Source organism: Echiichthys vipera, assembly GCF_963691815.1.
Source record: "Echiichthys vipera genome assembly, chromosome: 11".
NCBI classification, from domain to species: domain Eukaryota; kingdom Metazoa; phylum Chordata; class Actinopteri; order Perciformes; family Trachinidae; genus Echiichthys; species Echiichthys vipera.
In genome coordinates, this window is record NC_139836.1 from 3,590,592 (window position 1) to 3,607,628 (window position 17,037).

General features: G+C 46.1%; 1 protein-coding gene across 1 annotated transcript; it reads left to right on the forward strand.

Annotated features, from left to right (window-relative positions):
* The first annotated feature begins 2,910 nt into the window (after positions 1-2,910).
* dlk2 (delta-like 2 homolog) lies at positions 2,911-12,098 on the forward strand. Its single transcript, XM_083923013.1, has 6 exons — positions 2,911-2,994; positions 4,588-4,660; positions 9,367-9,424; positions 10,420-10,550; positions 10,664-10,808; positions 10,905-12,098. The coding sequence occupies exons 2-6, from the start codon at positions 4,597-4,599 to the stop codon at positions 11,695-11,697; spliced, it is 1,191 nt and encodes a 396-aa protein (XP_083779139.1). The 5' UTR covers positions 2,911-2,994; positions 4,588-4,596; the 3' UTR covers positions 11,698-12,098.
* Positions 12,099-17,037: the final 4,939 nt, after the last annotated feature.

The following is a 17,037-nucleotide window of genomic DNA, read 5'->3' on the forward strand; positions in this document are numbered from 1 at the left end:
CAAACCAAGAATTACCACAGGGAACGGGATTCAAAACAAATATAAAGTGATGCTAAATGACCACAGAGATGACAAAGATATGGAAAGTGATTATAGATGTAAAACGACCACAGAGAGAAACAAAACAATGGCACAGAAACACAAAATGCCTATAAATAGATACAAATCCACCACAAGAAGATGCAAAATTACTTAAAATAGATGCGAAACCACTAAAAAAGATCCAAACTGATTAGAAATAGATGCAAAACCACCACAAAAAGATGCAAAATGACTAAAAATAGATGCAAAACCACCACAAAAAGATGCAAAATGACTAAAAATAGATGCAAAACCACCACAAAAAGATGCAAAATGACTATAAATAGATGCAAAACCACCACAAAAAGATGCAAAATGACTAAAAATAGATGCAAAACCACCACAAAAAGAAGCAAAATGACTAAAAATAGATGCAAAACCAACACAAAAAGAAGCAAAACACTTGCAAAGAAATTCAAAACATCTAAAAATGGATGTAAATTGACGACAAAGAGAAACAAAATTACTACAAAATGTCTATAAGCAGACTCTTGAAATTTGGTCGTCTTGTTTCTTCGTGTGGGGTCGCCCGCGTCAAAAGGATGTAAAAATATGTGTTGAATATATTTTCTGTATTATTTTAATATATTTTCTATCGGTAAACACTCTGACTGTAGGTAACGTGCAGTTAAAACGAGTCTGCAGCATATATAAATAAATATATATGTATATAAATATATAAATACTGAAGTTGGGTGTGAAACAGGGTTCACCCGCTCATCCCTCAGCACCGCCTGTCAGGTGTTTGACCTTTCACCCCGTTATGATGAAAACCCTTGAAACTGAGTTTGAGCCGTTTCAGATTCGCTCTGATGTAACTCTCAGAAACATCGTCCACACTCCTGCACGGCGACCCGCCTCCTCCTCACGTTGCCATGGCAGCAGCTGCCACCTCCCGCCGGCCTGTGTGGTGTTTTTAAAGCCGGACCTGTCAAACAACAAAGACCCTTTAAAAAGGTTTCCTTTGTCCTTCCTGCCAGCAGCAACACTTTCACCTTCAGTTCAATTCAATTCAGTTCAATTGTATTTATCGGGCCAAATCATAACAACAGTGACTTTCAGCTTCACAAAACTGTCTCTGAACCTTTATTTCACTTCAAACACGTTTGAGCTCCTCTCGTCCTGTTTCACGTCCCTCTGACGCTTAAGAACCAGAGTCCAAGACAACCTGGTTTGGAAGCCTTGTCTCGGGCTTGTGTCTTGTTGGACTCGGCTATTGAAAGCACCCAGCTGCTAATTCAGGATCAGATGGACAGAACCAGGGCCGGATCACGGTCCCATGATGCAAAATGACTTAAAAAAAGACGTAAAGTGGCTAAAAATAGATGCAAAACCACCAGAAAAAGATGCAAAATGTCTAAAAATAGATGCAAAACCACCACAAAAAGATGCACAATGACTAAAAATAGATGCAAATCCACCTTGTTTTAAAGCCTTGTCTCGCGGTCGTGTCTTGTTGGACCAGGGCCGGATCACGGTCCCATGAGGCCCCTGGGCTCACATCCTTTGGGGGCCCCAGCTTTCCCTTATTGGTGTCTTTTTGCCTTCCTCCTCGCTAAAATCATCCTTTCAGACCGCTCGGTTAAAACGTGACTCAGACATTCCTCCGTTCCCGGCTGAGGCGGACGCCACAGCGCTTGCTGCGTTTAAACAGAATTGGTTACCTCTGCTCTGAACGCCGCGTGGAGCGAAGCACCGGGAGAGAAACGAGGACGAGTGACGGTGAAGACTCTCACGCTGAGCTGAAATGGGAAAAACTCTGCAGCAGTGTCCTTCGGTTTAATCAAAACAGATTCATATTGAGTCCCAGCTCTAATTAACACATCTTAATGTAAATAAGCATCGTATCCAGCTGTTTACTCTGACGTAACACCCTTTCAAAATAAGATATCCGGGTCCAAACGCTCTGTTGAAACAAAACAGACACAACGACCGAACATATGAATAATTACGATCCCCTCTTGCTTCAGTTTTTCTCAAATATGTTTTTGAAAACTCAGATCTGTTCAAACAACCGTGAACACAGCACTGCGGCGTTGGATAAATGGGAGGCTTGGACCCGGAAATCATATTTTGAAAAAGGCGTTACGTCACGACCTAACAGTCGGATAAGGTTTTCTTTCATTTAAAAGGTAAGAAACGACTTTCCACCGCTAGTTTCTTTAGACTTTATATCAGCAAATACTGCAGCTTTAACAAGTGTGTGTGTGTGTGTGTGTGTGTGTGTGTGTGTGTGTGTGTGTGTGTGTGTGTGTGTGTGTGTGTGTGTGTGTGTGTGTGTGTGTGTGTGTGTGTGTGTGTGTGTGTGTGTGTGTGTGTGTGTGTGTGTGTGTGTGTGTGTGTGTGTGTGTGTGTGTGTGTGTGTGTGTGTGTGTGTGTGTGCTTTCACGTTGAAGCATTAAATTGGCCACCTGTTGCTATCCATTTACACACACACACACACACACACACACACACTCCCTTCATTCTTTTCTTTCTCAAGCAAACACTGAAAGAAAAGAAGTGTGTGTGTGTGTGTTTGAGTGTCTTCCTCACTCACATACCAAAGCACACACTTACACACACACACACACACAGACACACACACACACACACACACACACACAGAGTCAGTAGTGCAGGCATGTCAGTTCCTGTCTGCGTTCGTCGCTGTAATCTCTGGAAAAATGATCCTGCTCGTTATTTCCCGCCGCCTGCCAGTCGAGTGTGTGGGCAGAGGGCCCTGAAGGTCCGTCGCTACAGCAACAAGCTGAACAGACTCAAGCTCAGAGCAGGAAGACGCCGACGAACGGACAAACACACACATACGCACACACACACACAGGCAGCATGAAGAGATCCTACGGGAGAAACCAGGAGGAGATCTGAAGATTCGATCAGAAGAAGAAGAGGAAGAGAAACAGGAAGCAGCAGGTAGGAACAGGAAGCTGGAAACACGTCACAGGATCTGGAGGTGCGGCGTGTTGCGACGGGACGTTCTTTAAATGCGTTAAACCCTCAGGTTCTCCTGTACGGGTTAGCTCGGCACAAAACGCTTCAGGCAGAGGGGAACAGTTAGTGTGTGTGTGTGTGTGCGTGTGTGCGTGTGTGTGTGCATGTGTGTGTGTGTGTTTCCTGCAGTTTTGGTCACCTGGAGCGGTTGTTACAGACACGTTTCACACCTGGCATTTGAATGACCTCCTTTTTCACACGTGAACTGCAACCCTGAACGTATTACTCATTTTACATTTTATATTTTAATACAAAACATTTTAAGAACCTAAAATCATACGGTTAAAGTTTAATTCTGGTGTTTAGGGCGCACTCCCACTGTGCGTCCGTCCCGTGCCCCGTGCTTTAGGGTCCTTGTCCCCCCTCAAGGCCCGTTTGTACTCACACTACCTGGGCCTCGGAGAATGCTTCTTGCTGCCTATACGTCATCACGCCGTAACACGTCACACGCATTGATGACGTCATGGCGATGCGTGGCTTTGTTTCCAGATCTTTCCGTAGACCTCGGAGTTTTTGTGCGTCTTGTCGACTGTTTTTGAATCTTTTCATCGACCAAATCTGCAGTAAACACTCCACCTCCGCATCACACCAACGTGAACCTTTCACCGCCATTGTTTGAAATGTCCGTGCATGGTCCCTCCTTCTTTTTTCTATGTCCCAACAGGCGCACAGGAAATGACCTCAGAACCGCCGTAGGCCTCGTGCTCATACACGTGCGCACGCTCGTGCTCGTACATGTGCAAACGTGCTTTACTAAAGCCCACCTCTCCCAAACGGGCCGTGACCGGCAACCTTGCACACACACTGGTCAAAGGAACTAGACTTTAGCCGTGAAGCCTGCTCGGGCACGGTACAGATGGACAGTGTGAGTGCGCCCTGAGTCTTCACTGACTCTATTCTGTCCCCTCGGTTTCCGCACTCGATGACCCACTGAAAGGGTCCGAATCCGTATTTACTGTGGGAGTGGGCCTTTACTGTTCATCAGGGTGGATGCTGTCATCGTTAAAGTTGACATCATAGTCATAGCTCCTGGTGAGGACCCTTTACTGTAGAGTAGACGCGTGTAGGTGTGGACAGGGCCTCGGTGATATCAAGAGATAAGACACGGGTCAGTGGCGCCCACATCAAAGACCGGCAGGTCCGCGTGACTGTGACAGAGTGTGTGTGATGCGTTTGATCCGTCGCCGTCGTCTCAGTTTCACGTCTTTAAAAAGCTTCGATGTGAAACCCAGCTGAAGGACGCAGATCTGATCCGAGGTCAGAATCGTCCTCAGCTCGGTTTCTCGGAGGGTAACCGGACCCCGGCCCACGAAAAACCAGGAAGTGTTTGATTAAAGCGTGAGCACAGCTGATCCTGGAGCAGCAGCAGCAGCGGCGGCTGTGATTTACGGGTTCGCCCGAGACGCTACGACTGAAGACGTCTCACCTTTCAGGAGCCTCCGTGTGTTTGTCCAAGCGCTGACAAGCTGACTCCAGGTCAGACATTCACCAACACGTCTGTGTCTTCTGTCTCAGGTCAGCGACATGTCGCCCGTCAGAGCTGCCCTCGTCCTCCTCGTCCTCCTCGTCCCGCCCTGCACAGGTCAAGGTAAGGTCGCCGTGTTGGCTGCAGGAACCAAACCTCGTTCTAAAAGCTGCCGATTTAAGCTTCAAACCTGCGGACGGAGCCGACGTGGTTCATCTGTTATTATTGTTATTATTAGTTTAAATCGTCTTTGCTCAGAATTAGAAACATTCAAGGAATTTACTTCAGTGTTTGGGCGAAAAACAAACTTTTAGAAATAAAAATACTGCAAAAGTCAGGAATCACTAACGAGAAGTATGTGAAAATATACGTTTTACAATAAAGAAAGAACCGCACTGTTTTATCAAGCAATAACCAGTGATAGACTGATACATTATAGGTGGATAGGCCGATATTATCGGACCATATTTGTGTTTTTTAGGTGTCGTATCGGCAATTACGGGCTGATGCGTTTGCTGATAGTTTTTCCCGTCATTATTCACAGACAGGCGTCCACAGGAAGCTCGGTGTTGCTGGAGACGTCTTTTTAAGTTCAATAATTGTTCCTTTTTTTAAAAATGAGACTCATAACATTTGTTATCATTACTTTTGAGGGAGCAAAATTAGCATCGGCCCAAAATATCGGCTCAAAAAAATCGGCATCTGGCCTAAAAAAAACATCAATAACCCTAGTTTTTCAGAATAAGGGCGCAGTTACACGTACGCAGGCGTCAGACCATCGCCTGCCTCCAAAGTTGAACTCCACGCAAGTGTTTTATTCGCCCCATCGCTCGTACAGAATGGACGTGAACGTGAGCCGAATGTTTATTTTCATGCGTGTGTGACCGCGCCTTTAAACCTTTAAACAAAGCAGCAATGGGCTCCTTCCTTTGGTATTGACTTTGGTAATCCACTGTAATGGACTTTACTATGAGAGGAGCTGGTACAGGGGCCAGTAGGTAAGTCTTTAAAACACTCTTTTAATAAACTCTGGGTTCACTAACTACGCTTTTGGTGCTTTCATGTGTGTGTAGGGACTCTTCTCATGCTGCTGCAGAGGTTTGCTGTTATTTTCAGCAGCATTAGTGGTTAAAAAAGACCTTTGAATGCCTTCATTCAAAGGTCCGGCTGTTAGCGACTCTCTCTGATTTAGTTTATACACAAAAAAAATGTCTTGATGGTTTATTTGATGTGTGGTTGGTGAGTCTTTAAACCACTCTTATATAGAAATAGAATAAACCAGGAAGCAACAGCGCTGAAAACAATGTGAAAAAAACGACAATAAAAGAGCGTTACCTTTAAACAGAGGGAGGCCTTCAGCATGGCAACTAACATCACTACCAAGAAAAACTTATAATGTCGTAATGCTGTGCAAAAGTCGGCCGTTTGGGATTTTGACAAAGGTGAACCGGGAAAAAAGCGGTCTGTTTGCGGAGCGCTACCTACTGTACCGGAGGAAGAGTTTCTCCGTCATTTTCCCGTTCTCCTCGCTCATGTAAACCGGGGGAACTTCAATAACTCGATTATTCACCTAACCGGGATGAGACCATACTCTGGTTTCTGCTGAACGAGGCGTACAGGGAACCGATCTGAGCTGCGGTGGCGTCCAAAGACGTAGCATTAGTTAAAAGAGAAAAGTTATCTGTTGTGACTTTAACAAGCTTCTTTTGGTTTCACACTTTCCGACCACTCCCTCCCTCGTCCCCTCGTTCCTGTCAGTGATTAATCAGAGTTCAGGGTGTCGAGGAAAGACAGGTGAGCGACCACGCTCGAGGATCAGCGGCACCTCCACCACCAGGGAGTGTCAGGGTCGGGGTGACGGGGGAGAGGGGGGTGAGGAGGAGGAGGGTGAGCTCGGTAAGACTCTGGGATCGGGGCTAAATATTTTTCTCTGCAGGCTGCTGATCTCAGAGCTCAGAGCTTCACTGATCGTTATAATTTAGGAGGGATCCGGTTCTGACCTCCCACCCCCCCCTCCCCCCGAGGACCAGCGAGCAGAGCCGGCTGTAAAATACCTCAGTGGGTACGTCAGATGAACGCAGTGCAGTAAAAAGTACAATGCGTACCTTTATAAAGAAACAGAAAGAACCTAAAAACAGTAAATCTCTAAGGTGATTGTCGAGGTGACGCAGCATCAGGTTCATGCTTGTCTCCGTAACCATGGAAACACGCCAACCGCCTTCGACAACAATAACTTTTTTTTTCACGACCAGCGGGCTCGACCTCCTTAAGTGCCTCTGATTGGACGGCTAATGAGAGGAACAGGTGCGGCCCCCCACACGGCCAATCAGAGAGCAGCACACACACACAGACACACACACACACGCACACACACACACAGAAAACTCCTGATAAATAAAACATTTTTTAAAAAATGAACAAAAAAAGAATAAAACTCCGGATTATGGAGCAATAAAAAGGAATAAATCTATAAAAGAATGAGAAAATCTATAAATGTTAAGACAAATAAGTAGATATAAAATGTATTCATCATTAATTTCTTTATATATTATATGTTTTTTAAATGTATTTTGCATATAAACCATATTTTCTGTATTAACAAATGGCGGTATTTACATTTTTTTGAAGAGCCGACATTAAACTTAAAGGGAAAACAAAACACCTGACGCGGAAAAAGGTGGAAGATGAGAAGTCAAGTCCAAATCTGGTCAAAAATAACTCTTTATCAGTAGTGTTCAAGTAATAAAAAGGTACTTTAGTTCTGAATGCAGAGTTAGCGGGACGAGGAAGTCCAAATATGGTCATGTCTGTTTTTTTTATAAAGAACAAAATGCCAAACGTCTTTCTTCAAAACAGTAGTCGGCAAAAACCAAAGGGTGACGTCAGCGGCGCTACGTCCATGTGTGCAGTTCATACGCCTAAATAATTCAAAAATGATTGAAGTAGGGAGCACGCGCAGACGAGAAACCCGATAACAACCGCTGTTTACATGGGTGAATAATCGGGGAACTGAAGGAGTTCTCTAGGTCTTTTACCCGGGGTACGGTGTTTACATGGTGTTTGAGAAACCAGAGTACGCCCCTGTGTGTGGGGATTAACTCTTCTGGGGAACGCCTCAAGTGGCCACGCAAACTACAGTTTTTGGCACTTCCTGCTCGCTTCACTCTGCGGCCCCGGGGGGTTTCCGCTCTGCCGGATACAAAACACAGCACTGTTCATTTAGAGAGTCTGTAAAGTCACACGGCTCTGAGCGAGGCAGTAAATCGCCGTCGTTGAGTCACGGCTGGATGGATCCTCACTGAGGCGCTCGGCATCTTATTGTTCTCCGTTAATCCGGGCTCCCCCAGCTGTCAGATTAACCCCCCTCGCTGTTCTCAGATAACACTTAGCACCCCCCCCAGCTGCTGCGGCGTTCCCGGCGTTCCCCTGCAGCTCCGGCGCGGAGCTCCGAGGACGAGCCTGTTGTCTCTCTGTCAGGACCCCCTTTGAAAACAATCCTCCCAAATTCCAGCCGACACTCGATCCACCGTCAGCTCCACTTCACCTGCGGCTCGGAGCCCGGAGGTCAGGGGTCACGGCTGGCGGTCTAAATATTCCTACGGAGGGAAGCGAGCCTGAAATCTGCTCCGATAACAGTCTAATAAACACCTGCAGGCGGGACGCCACACAGGTGTCGCTTCACTGAAGTCTGATTTACTTTTTATAACACATGATGCGTTCAAGTGCTGCTGGGAAACCTGACATATCTCATTAACGATTTGTGCGGTTGCGACCACATTTGGCGGACAAGTGTAGATGTGATGTCTGACGGTCACGCCAAATTTGGTGCCGCATCATCGAACCATAAAGGAAGGAATCTCAGCGCGTGTGAGGAAACGTTCATCCAGTCGACTTCGCACTTGTGTGTCGCCGAGGACTCGGGGGAGTGCGGCGTCAAGTGTGAAGTCGATCAGATGAGCAGTTCTCTCCTGTGAGCAGCGCAAGCGACACTTCTGGGGGTCGAGCAACGGAACGTGAGCCAGCTGAGGTTGATTGAGTGTCTTCAGCTCTGCAGGTATTTGCTCATAAAGCAAAGTGTAGAATGTGTTTCTACTGTTGCCCGTGTTTGTCCAGCTGCCTCTCCGAGAGACAAACAGACACGTGGCTGACCCGCCGTCAAGGTCAGGGGTCAAACTGTCTGCTGCTAATGTCCCACCAGAGACCTGAAACGCTGAAATACGTCCTGACAGCTGACACACACACACACACACACACACACACACACACACACACACACACACACACACTGGGAGGGTTCCTGGTTAAATTCCCAGCAGGCTCAACAGTCTTTAATCTGATCGATGGTATTCCTAATGTCTTCTTTGTCCATTTTGATATTTAGAGTTTCTTCTAATCAGACAAATTAGTTGTATGGTAAGGAACTCCTCTCACCTTTGCTTGGCTGCTTATGAAAACAGCTGGGGACCGGGAAACTTCAAAATAAAGTTCCCTGACCCGGTTTTGTACGTTCCTCACCCTGGTAGCACTGGCAGAGAATGGTTTCCCAGGTGTGATGGAGCAGGTATGCCCCCTCGTCCCTGTTCATGGTGTCGCCGTCACGCCTCCTTTTTCTACGGCCTCCTTTCTCCATCTTCTGCATCTGTTTGTTTCTGATCAACACACGACAAGCCCTCACACGTTGCCAATAACCAAGCTGGGCCATAAACAAAGGAAAGAGACCAAACATGAGCAGAAGAAATAATGGGGAAACGTATTTTTGTGCAGTTGTAATTCCACCGTGTAACCACCGTCAGCTCTGACCTTCTTCTTCTTCTTCTCCGTGTCTGCAGGAAGTGACTGCAGCTGTAACATCACCAACAGCCGCTGTGACGAGTCCGGACTCTGCAGGTGAGACGTCCATCGAGCATCCTCTCAAAAGATCCAATAGACAAACAGGAAGCTGAGATCATGGATGATTGTTGTTCCAGTTGAGCTGGTTCAACCATTTGATCTGGAGGCTCCCAGAGGCCTTTAGTGGGGATGGTTGGTTGGTTGGTTGTTTGGTTTGATGGATGATTGGATGGTTAGTTGGTTGGTTGGTTGGTTGGTTGGTTGGTTGGTTGGATGATATGTTGGTTGGTTGGTTGGATGATATGTTGGTTGGTTGGTTGGTTGTTTGGATGATCTGTTGGTTGGTTGGTTGGTTGTTTGGATGATATGTTGGTTGGTTGGTTGGCCGTTTGGTTTGATGGATGATTGGATGATTGGTTGGTTGGTTAGATGGTTGGTTGGTTGGTTGGTTGGTTGGATGGATGATTGGTTGGATGATTGGATGGTTGGTCGGTTTGTTGGTTGGTTGGATAAGTGAATGATTGGATGGTTGGTTGATTGGATAAGTGGATGATTGGACGGTTGGTTGGTTGGATGGTCGGTCAGGTGGTTGGTTGGATGGATGATTGGTTGGTTGGTTGGATGGGTGGATGGTTGGTTGGTTGGGTGGGTGGATGAATGGTTGCTCGGTTGGCTGAATAGTTGGTTGGTTAGTTAGGTGGATGGTTAGTTGGTTGGTTGAGTGGATGGTTGGTTGGTTGATTGGTTGGTTAGATGGATGGTTGGTTGGATGGTTGGTTAGATGGGTGGATGATTGGTTGGTTGGTTGGATGATTGGTTGGTTGGTTGGATTGTTGGTTGGTTGGTTGGTTGGTTGGTTGGTTGGTTGGTTGGTTGGTTAGTTAGGTGGATGGTTAGTTGGTTGGTTGGTTGGTTGGTTGGTTGGTTGATTGGCTGGTTGGATGGTTGGTTAGCTGGGTGGATGATTGGTTGGTTGGTTGGTTGGTTGATTGGCTGGTTGGATGGTTGGTTGTTTGGTTCTCAGACTCTAACATCTGTCTCTCTGTCTCCAGATGTGACCCAGGTTGGGACGGTGAGCAGTGCGAGCGCTGCGTGCCGATGCCGGGCTGCCTTCATGGTTCCTGTGAGCAGCCGTGGCAGTGCAGCTGCGAGGCCGGCTGGGGGGGTCGCTTCTGTGACAAAGGTCTGAACTTTTTTATTACTATTGTGTCACTTTAGTATCAGTTTAAACTCTAAACTAAAATTCTGGTGTCGTTCTTCCACACTCAATGTTTCCGGTCCTGTTTCATGTTTCAGACCTGTCCGTGTGCTCGGAGCAGCAGCCGTGTCAGAACGGCGCGACCTGTGTGATGGAGGACAGCGGTGAATACACCTGTCTGTGTCCTGACGGTTTCCACGGCAGAGACTGTCAGCTGAAGACTGGACCGTGTCACCAGCGGAGGTCAGTGCAGGTCTTCTTCTGGACTCTGATCCGCCTGCGTATTGTGAGTATCATCTAAACAATCACATTTTCCCTCTTCATGTCTTTTGTCTCCAGGTCTCCGTGCAAAAATGGCGGTCTGTGTGAGGACGCGGATGGCTTTGCGGCGGAGTTGACATGTCGCTGCCTGGTCGGTTTCACGGGGCCACGCTGTGAGACTGATGTGGACGACTGCCTGATGAGGCCGTGTGCCAACGGCGCCACCTGCCTGGACGGCATCAACCGCTTCTCGTGCCTCTGCCCCGCCGGCTTCACCGGGCGCTTCTGCACCGTAAACCTGGACGACTGCGCCAGCCAGCCCTGCCTCAACGGCGGGCGCTGCCTGGACCGCGCCGGAGGCTTCCACTGCGTCTGCCGGCCCGGTTACACCGGAGCCACCTGCGAGACGGCGTCTAGGGGTCGCGAACCTGGCTGGACAACGCTGGGGTGGGAGGGAGGAGGAGGCGGGGTCAGACCTCACCTCACCACGGGGGGTAAGGTCCAGAGGAGCAGCACCACCAGCAGTGGGAACACCAGTCGGCATGGCGACAGGCTGTTAAAGGTGACGGTCAGCGAGCGCAGCAGCTCCAGCCTGTCGGAGGTCCAGCTCATCGTGCTGCTGGTGCTGGCGGGGCTGACGTTGACCGTGGTGGTGCTGACCGCCACCCTTGTGCTGCAGGGTCACTGCAGGGACCGTTGCCACGCCTCCTGCTGGGGGCTGACATCATCATCATCATCATCATCATCATCATCACAGCAGCGAGGACAGAAGAGCAGCCGGCGTGCGCGACAGGACGAGCCGGAGTGTCAGATCAGCTTCCTGAACGTAGCAGAACCAGAGAAGAAGAAACTGAACACGGAGGTTATATAGCCTGAGCGGGCGTCCGAGCACAGAATAAGAGAGAGCGAGAGACGCTGCAGGGTCAGAGGTCAGAGGTCACGGGAACCCGACCAGGTCCGAACTGATCCAGGTCAACAGGAGGTGGTGATGTCACTCTGTCAGACTCGTGTTTGAGACATAAAGAACCAGAGATCCTCGCCTACATTACCCACAACGCACCTCTCCCTCTGACAGTGGTGCCGTAGATTCTGGTGTGTTCTGCCAGTGGCAACATCACCTGAGGACATTTATCAGACGCCACACGGCTCCGGAGACACGACGGGCTCGATATTACTTTTAAAACACCCGGAAACACCCGGAAACACCTGGAAACACCCGGAAACACCTGGAAACACCCGGAAACACCTGGAGTTCATCTTTAAAGTGACAGTAGCGGTGACGCCGGTCCAGGTCTGTTGCTTTGTATAAACCGCGGTTGTATCACAAACGAAAGACGACATGTACAGAGCGTTTTGCACCTTGTTGTTGTTTTTCTCTCCATTAAATGACTTGTTTTAACTTTATTAACTTTATTTGAAACGTTACAAACAAAACATTTGAAATAGTATTTTAAAAGCGGTGGACGATGTTTTTTAAAGAGCGAATTTAATCAAAATGGGGATTTAGAAACACCTTTGCCCAACTAAGGTCAGACGAGGCGGTTCAACTCACAGTCACTTCCTGTTTCTGTGTCACGTGTTCCTCGCTATGCCTCTTCAGGAGACTTAGCGGCAGCTCCAAGTGAACGCGGACGTAGATTTATGACCTTTTCCCTTCGCTCCATAAGCAGCAAAGTAAATATCGGACCCGTTTTTCCCGAGTCACATATTTCCAGAACATTCTGACCGTAAAAGTTTCAAATCAGGAGGAAATTAACTTTTTTTTTAGACCTTTTTCTGTCTCGGCAACAAAGTCTCGCAAACGCCTCGGATAAATACGTTTTGTGTTGCTAAATTTCGCTGTTAGCAAAAAGAAAACATTAAACTTTACATCCGTCGTTCGTGACACTTTCAAACAAGGCCACGCCCACTTAGGAGACAGGAAGTGTGTGTACGTTTCCTTCCTTTGCCGTTTTCTTCTGTGTGGAGAATCACTGGCGAACATTTAACCGATCAGCTGCTTCCTGTCGGCCGATCTTCACAGATATTCGCATAAAATTTCTTCTACTATCGTACATAAATGATGGTACACATGCATCCGTGCTTTACTAAAGCCCACCCCTCCCATCCGGGTCGTGGCCGGCAGGCGTGCCGTGCCTGAGCGCCGAACAGTTGTCCTCACACCGGTAAGTACAATATTATAATATAAGTATTTCCATTTCATGCAACGTTTGACTTCTACTCCGCTGCATCTCTGAGGTAAATATCCTGCACTGCATTTATCCGACAGCTTTGGTTTCTAAACAAATTCAAAATATATTCAACTAATGAAATATTAAGTTTTTTAACAGACTACAAGTAAAACCAGCTCCACTTTTACCAGCTGACGTTAGAAAGATGAACACATCAGTGCATCAGACATTAAAATACAAGAATATATAGAGAGGAGCTCTTTTCCAAAACGCTCTAAATCCATTTTAATAGTTTTCAGGAAAATTACATTTTTTACCTTTTTACCCAAACATTTGGTTCATATTCAGTTTATCTTGTCAGAATGTTTTTTATGGCTCAGTCTGAACGTGTTGAACGGACGGACGAAACAAAAAGACTCTCCCTTTTCAGAGCGCCGCCATGTTGGATCGCATAGAACGCTCACTGAATTCTGATTGGTCGAGAGCTTTCATCAGTTTATAGTCTTTTTTGTGGTGTTTTCATCTGTTTTAAGTCGTTTTGTGGTGTTTTCATCTGTTTTAAGTCGTTTTTTTTTTTTTTCATCCGTTTTTAGTCGTTTTTGTGGTGTTTTCATCTGTTTTAAGTCGTTTTGTGGTGTTTTCATCTGTTTTTAGTCGTTTTTGTGTTTTTTTTCATCCGTTTTTAGTCGTTTTTGTGGTGTTTTCATCTGTTTTTAGTCGTACGGAACGGACGGACAAAACCAAAAACTCTCCCGCTTCAGAGCACCGCCATGTTGGATCGCATAGAGTGCTCCCTGAATTCTGATTGGTCGAGAGGACGTATCGCAGTTAGTCTAAAAATAGGTTTGGCGCTGGTCGCGGTTTGGAAAGAAACTGCATCTTGAGACCATTTTAAACAAGGAAATAAAGAGATTTGGCAGAAACACTGATGAAGCAGTGAAAAGGTTCTGTAAACAGCAAAGTGGCTCAAACTCATGCTTTTTAAATTTGGCTTTTATCTCGTTTTGCAAAAGACCTCTTCATATATTGAGTTTTTGGTACTTTAAGTATATTTTCATGAGAATACCTGTAACAGTATTTCTACGCTGTAGCAAGAGTCATTTTACTGAAGTCGACGAGTTTTTCTTCTGCAGGAAAACAAATGATATAAATGTCACTAAAAAATACTGTGATGAGACAAAATCAGAGATATTTGTAAAGTTCTGATAAACGACGACGACGACCAGAGAAAACCTGCAGCGATGAATCGACTAACTGGTTAAAAATGATCAAATGTTGATTCATTGCAAAGTGATTTAATTTAAAAAATGGCAGAAAATGCTGTTTTTAACCCTTTAATATAAATATATTCAGCTTTTCTCTGTTTTAAATCATGTTAAACTTTGGGTTTTGGACAAAAAAGGACATTTAAAGACATTAACTTGGACTTTAAAGAACATTTTTCACTATTTTCTGACATTTTTAAACCTTTTAATTGATCTATAATCAAAATAATCACCCTAAATCAGGATTTTGACGTTATATTTTTTGATTTTTAGTAAAAAAGAGGAGATATTGTGTCGGTGGGGTCCCAGTTTTGCTTTGATTTTGTGCTTTCATGTGTTTTTATGAATATTTCAGTGTGAATGTCAGTGAACGGTTGCTTTGTTGCAGGTTGCGTTTCCTCTGCAGCTGTAAAACTAATTTATTGTTGTCATTTACGACGAGTTTGACGTCCGGAGAACAGCAGCAGCAGACGTGACGCATAAAACACCAGATATGAAATATAAAAAACATAAACAGCTGCGGACACGGAGCTCGTCTCCTCGTGTTGTTCACTTTTCCCAAAGACACGTTTAAAGGAGAATATAATGTCACTGAAAAGAGGATTTTAGCAACCACTGTAGAGTTAATGTTCAAAGTTAAACACCTCTGAATTCACAGCGTTTAAGTGTTTTACTTTGAAAACCATGAAGTAAATACAACTGAAAAACTGCTTTGAAATCAAATTGTGATTTTTTATTTTAAAGTTCATTTATTTTTATTTGTAAAAGCTGATTTTTTTTTTTAATTAAATTAAAGTTTCAGAACACCCAAAAAAAAATGTTAACTTCAAAGAGGTGAGTTCATCGTTTATGAACGTTCATTTAAATGCAGATTTTCAAAATAAAATATCTCACAACTGTTATTTCAGTGGTGAGATGGGATTGACTTTGGTAATCCACTATAATGGACTTTACTATGAGAGGAGCTGGTACAGCGGCCAGTAGGTAAGTCTTTAAAACACTCTTTAATAAACTCTGGGTTCACTAACTACGCTGTTGCTGCTTTGTTGTGTGTGTAGGGACTCTTCTCATGCTGCTGCAGAGGTTTGCTGTTATTTTCAGCAGCATTAGTGGTTAAAAAAGACCTTTGAATGCCTTCACCGTACTGCCCCGAGCTAATCACTGTTAGCCACTCTCCAGGATTTCCCTGTTAATAGTTGTTACATGCAAAAAGAACTTTCTCGATAGCTTATTTGATGTTTGTAAGTGCCGAAAAAGACCGTGGGATGATTTTACGCCGGAATTAAACTTTAAGACTTCTAAACCAAAATCTACACGATTGAACGTTCCTGCTGGAACATGTTTGATTGTGTAGTTTGTGGTTTTTATCATATTTATTTGCTTTGGTATCTAGAATTTACAGACACTCATTGGTGTCACAGTCGGGGCGACTGTGGCTCAGTGCAAGAGTTGGTCGCCCTCCATTGGAGAGATCGGCGGCTCGATCCCCACCTCCCCTTGTCCACATGTCGAAGTGTCCTTGAGCAAGACACTGAACCCTCGAATTGCTCCCCGTGCTGCACATGGGTGTGTGAATGTGGTGTGAATGGTTAGATTAGATGGTGTGTAGATGTCCACTGCCATCAGTGTGAATGTCAATGTGAACGGGTGAATGTGACAAACACTGTGAAAGCTCCTTGAGTAGTCAGAAGACTAGAAAGGTGCTTTATAAGTACAAGTCCATTTACCATTTGGTGCGATGCTGACTCCTTCACTCATGTGATGTCGTGCAGGAGATAAAACCAGGTTAAACTTTTCATTTTCAGTGTCAGGGCTCTGTGAGATCAGTGTCCTGCTGCGGTATTTCACATTTCTCTGCAGCGCTTTGCTCTCAGTCCTCAAACCGCCAAACCACAACCGCATCCGCCCGACACCGGCTCACGTCAGGAGTCCTGGAATAACCCTGAAACCACAGCCAGCTCCCTGCAGCTTCATCAGGACGGAGCAGACGGAGGAGATGGAGTTACCGGCGGCGGCAGCAGCAGCAGGGGCGGGAATCTGATCACAAAGCTGCTTCCTGCTTTATATTCAGAGCCGCAGCAGCGCTCCAGGAAACACACCCTTCATCTTTATTTCACACTTCAGAGCCGAGGGTTTCTTTACAACCGCAGGTTACCTCGAAAGTAAATCAAATGGAGTGTTTTAAAGCAGCCGTTACCACGACTACGCTCTTATTCTCCCCTCAGAGACGCCTTAGTTTGAACTATTTAGAGGTTTTTTTACAGCCTGGATGAAATAGAGTTTGGAGCTGCAGCAGGATTTTACTTTCACAGGTGACGTTATTTACTTTCCAAGTGTCTCCGGTGTTTGAAAATCCCTTTTTCTCCTGTTTATCAGAAAACACGTGCAGCGAAAATCAGGTTTGATGCTGGATATGACGTCAGACGGGGTTCATGTGCCACGTGACCGTCGCCGCCCAAGCAGTGCCACTGGGAAAACACTTCCCCGACGACGTTCAGTACCATGGTCACCTTGCGTCGGGTACCATATCCTGCTGCTGCTGCTAAGAATATTCATTCATCTTCAAACGCTTGTCCCTGTCGGGGTCGCGGGGGGGCTGGAGCCGATCCCAGCTGACATCGGGCGTGAGGCGGGGTCCACCCTGGACAGGACGCCAGTCTATCACAGGGCACATAGAGACGAACAGAGACAGACAACCATTCACACCTACGGGTGATTTAGAGTCATCAATGAACCCAACACCTGCACGTCTTTGGACTGTGGGAGGAAACCGGA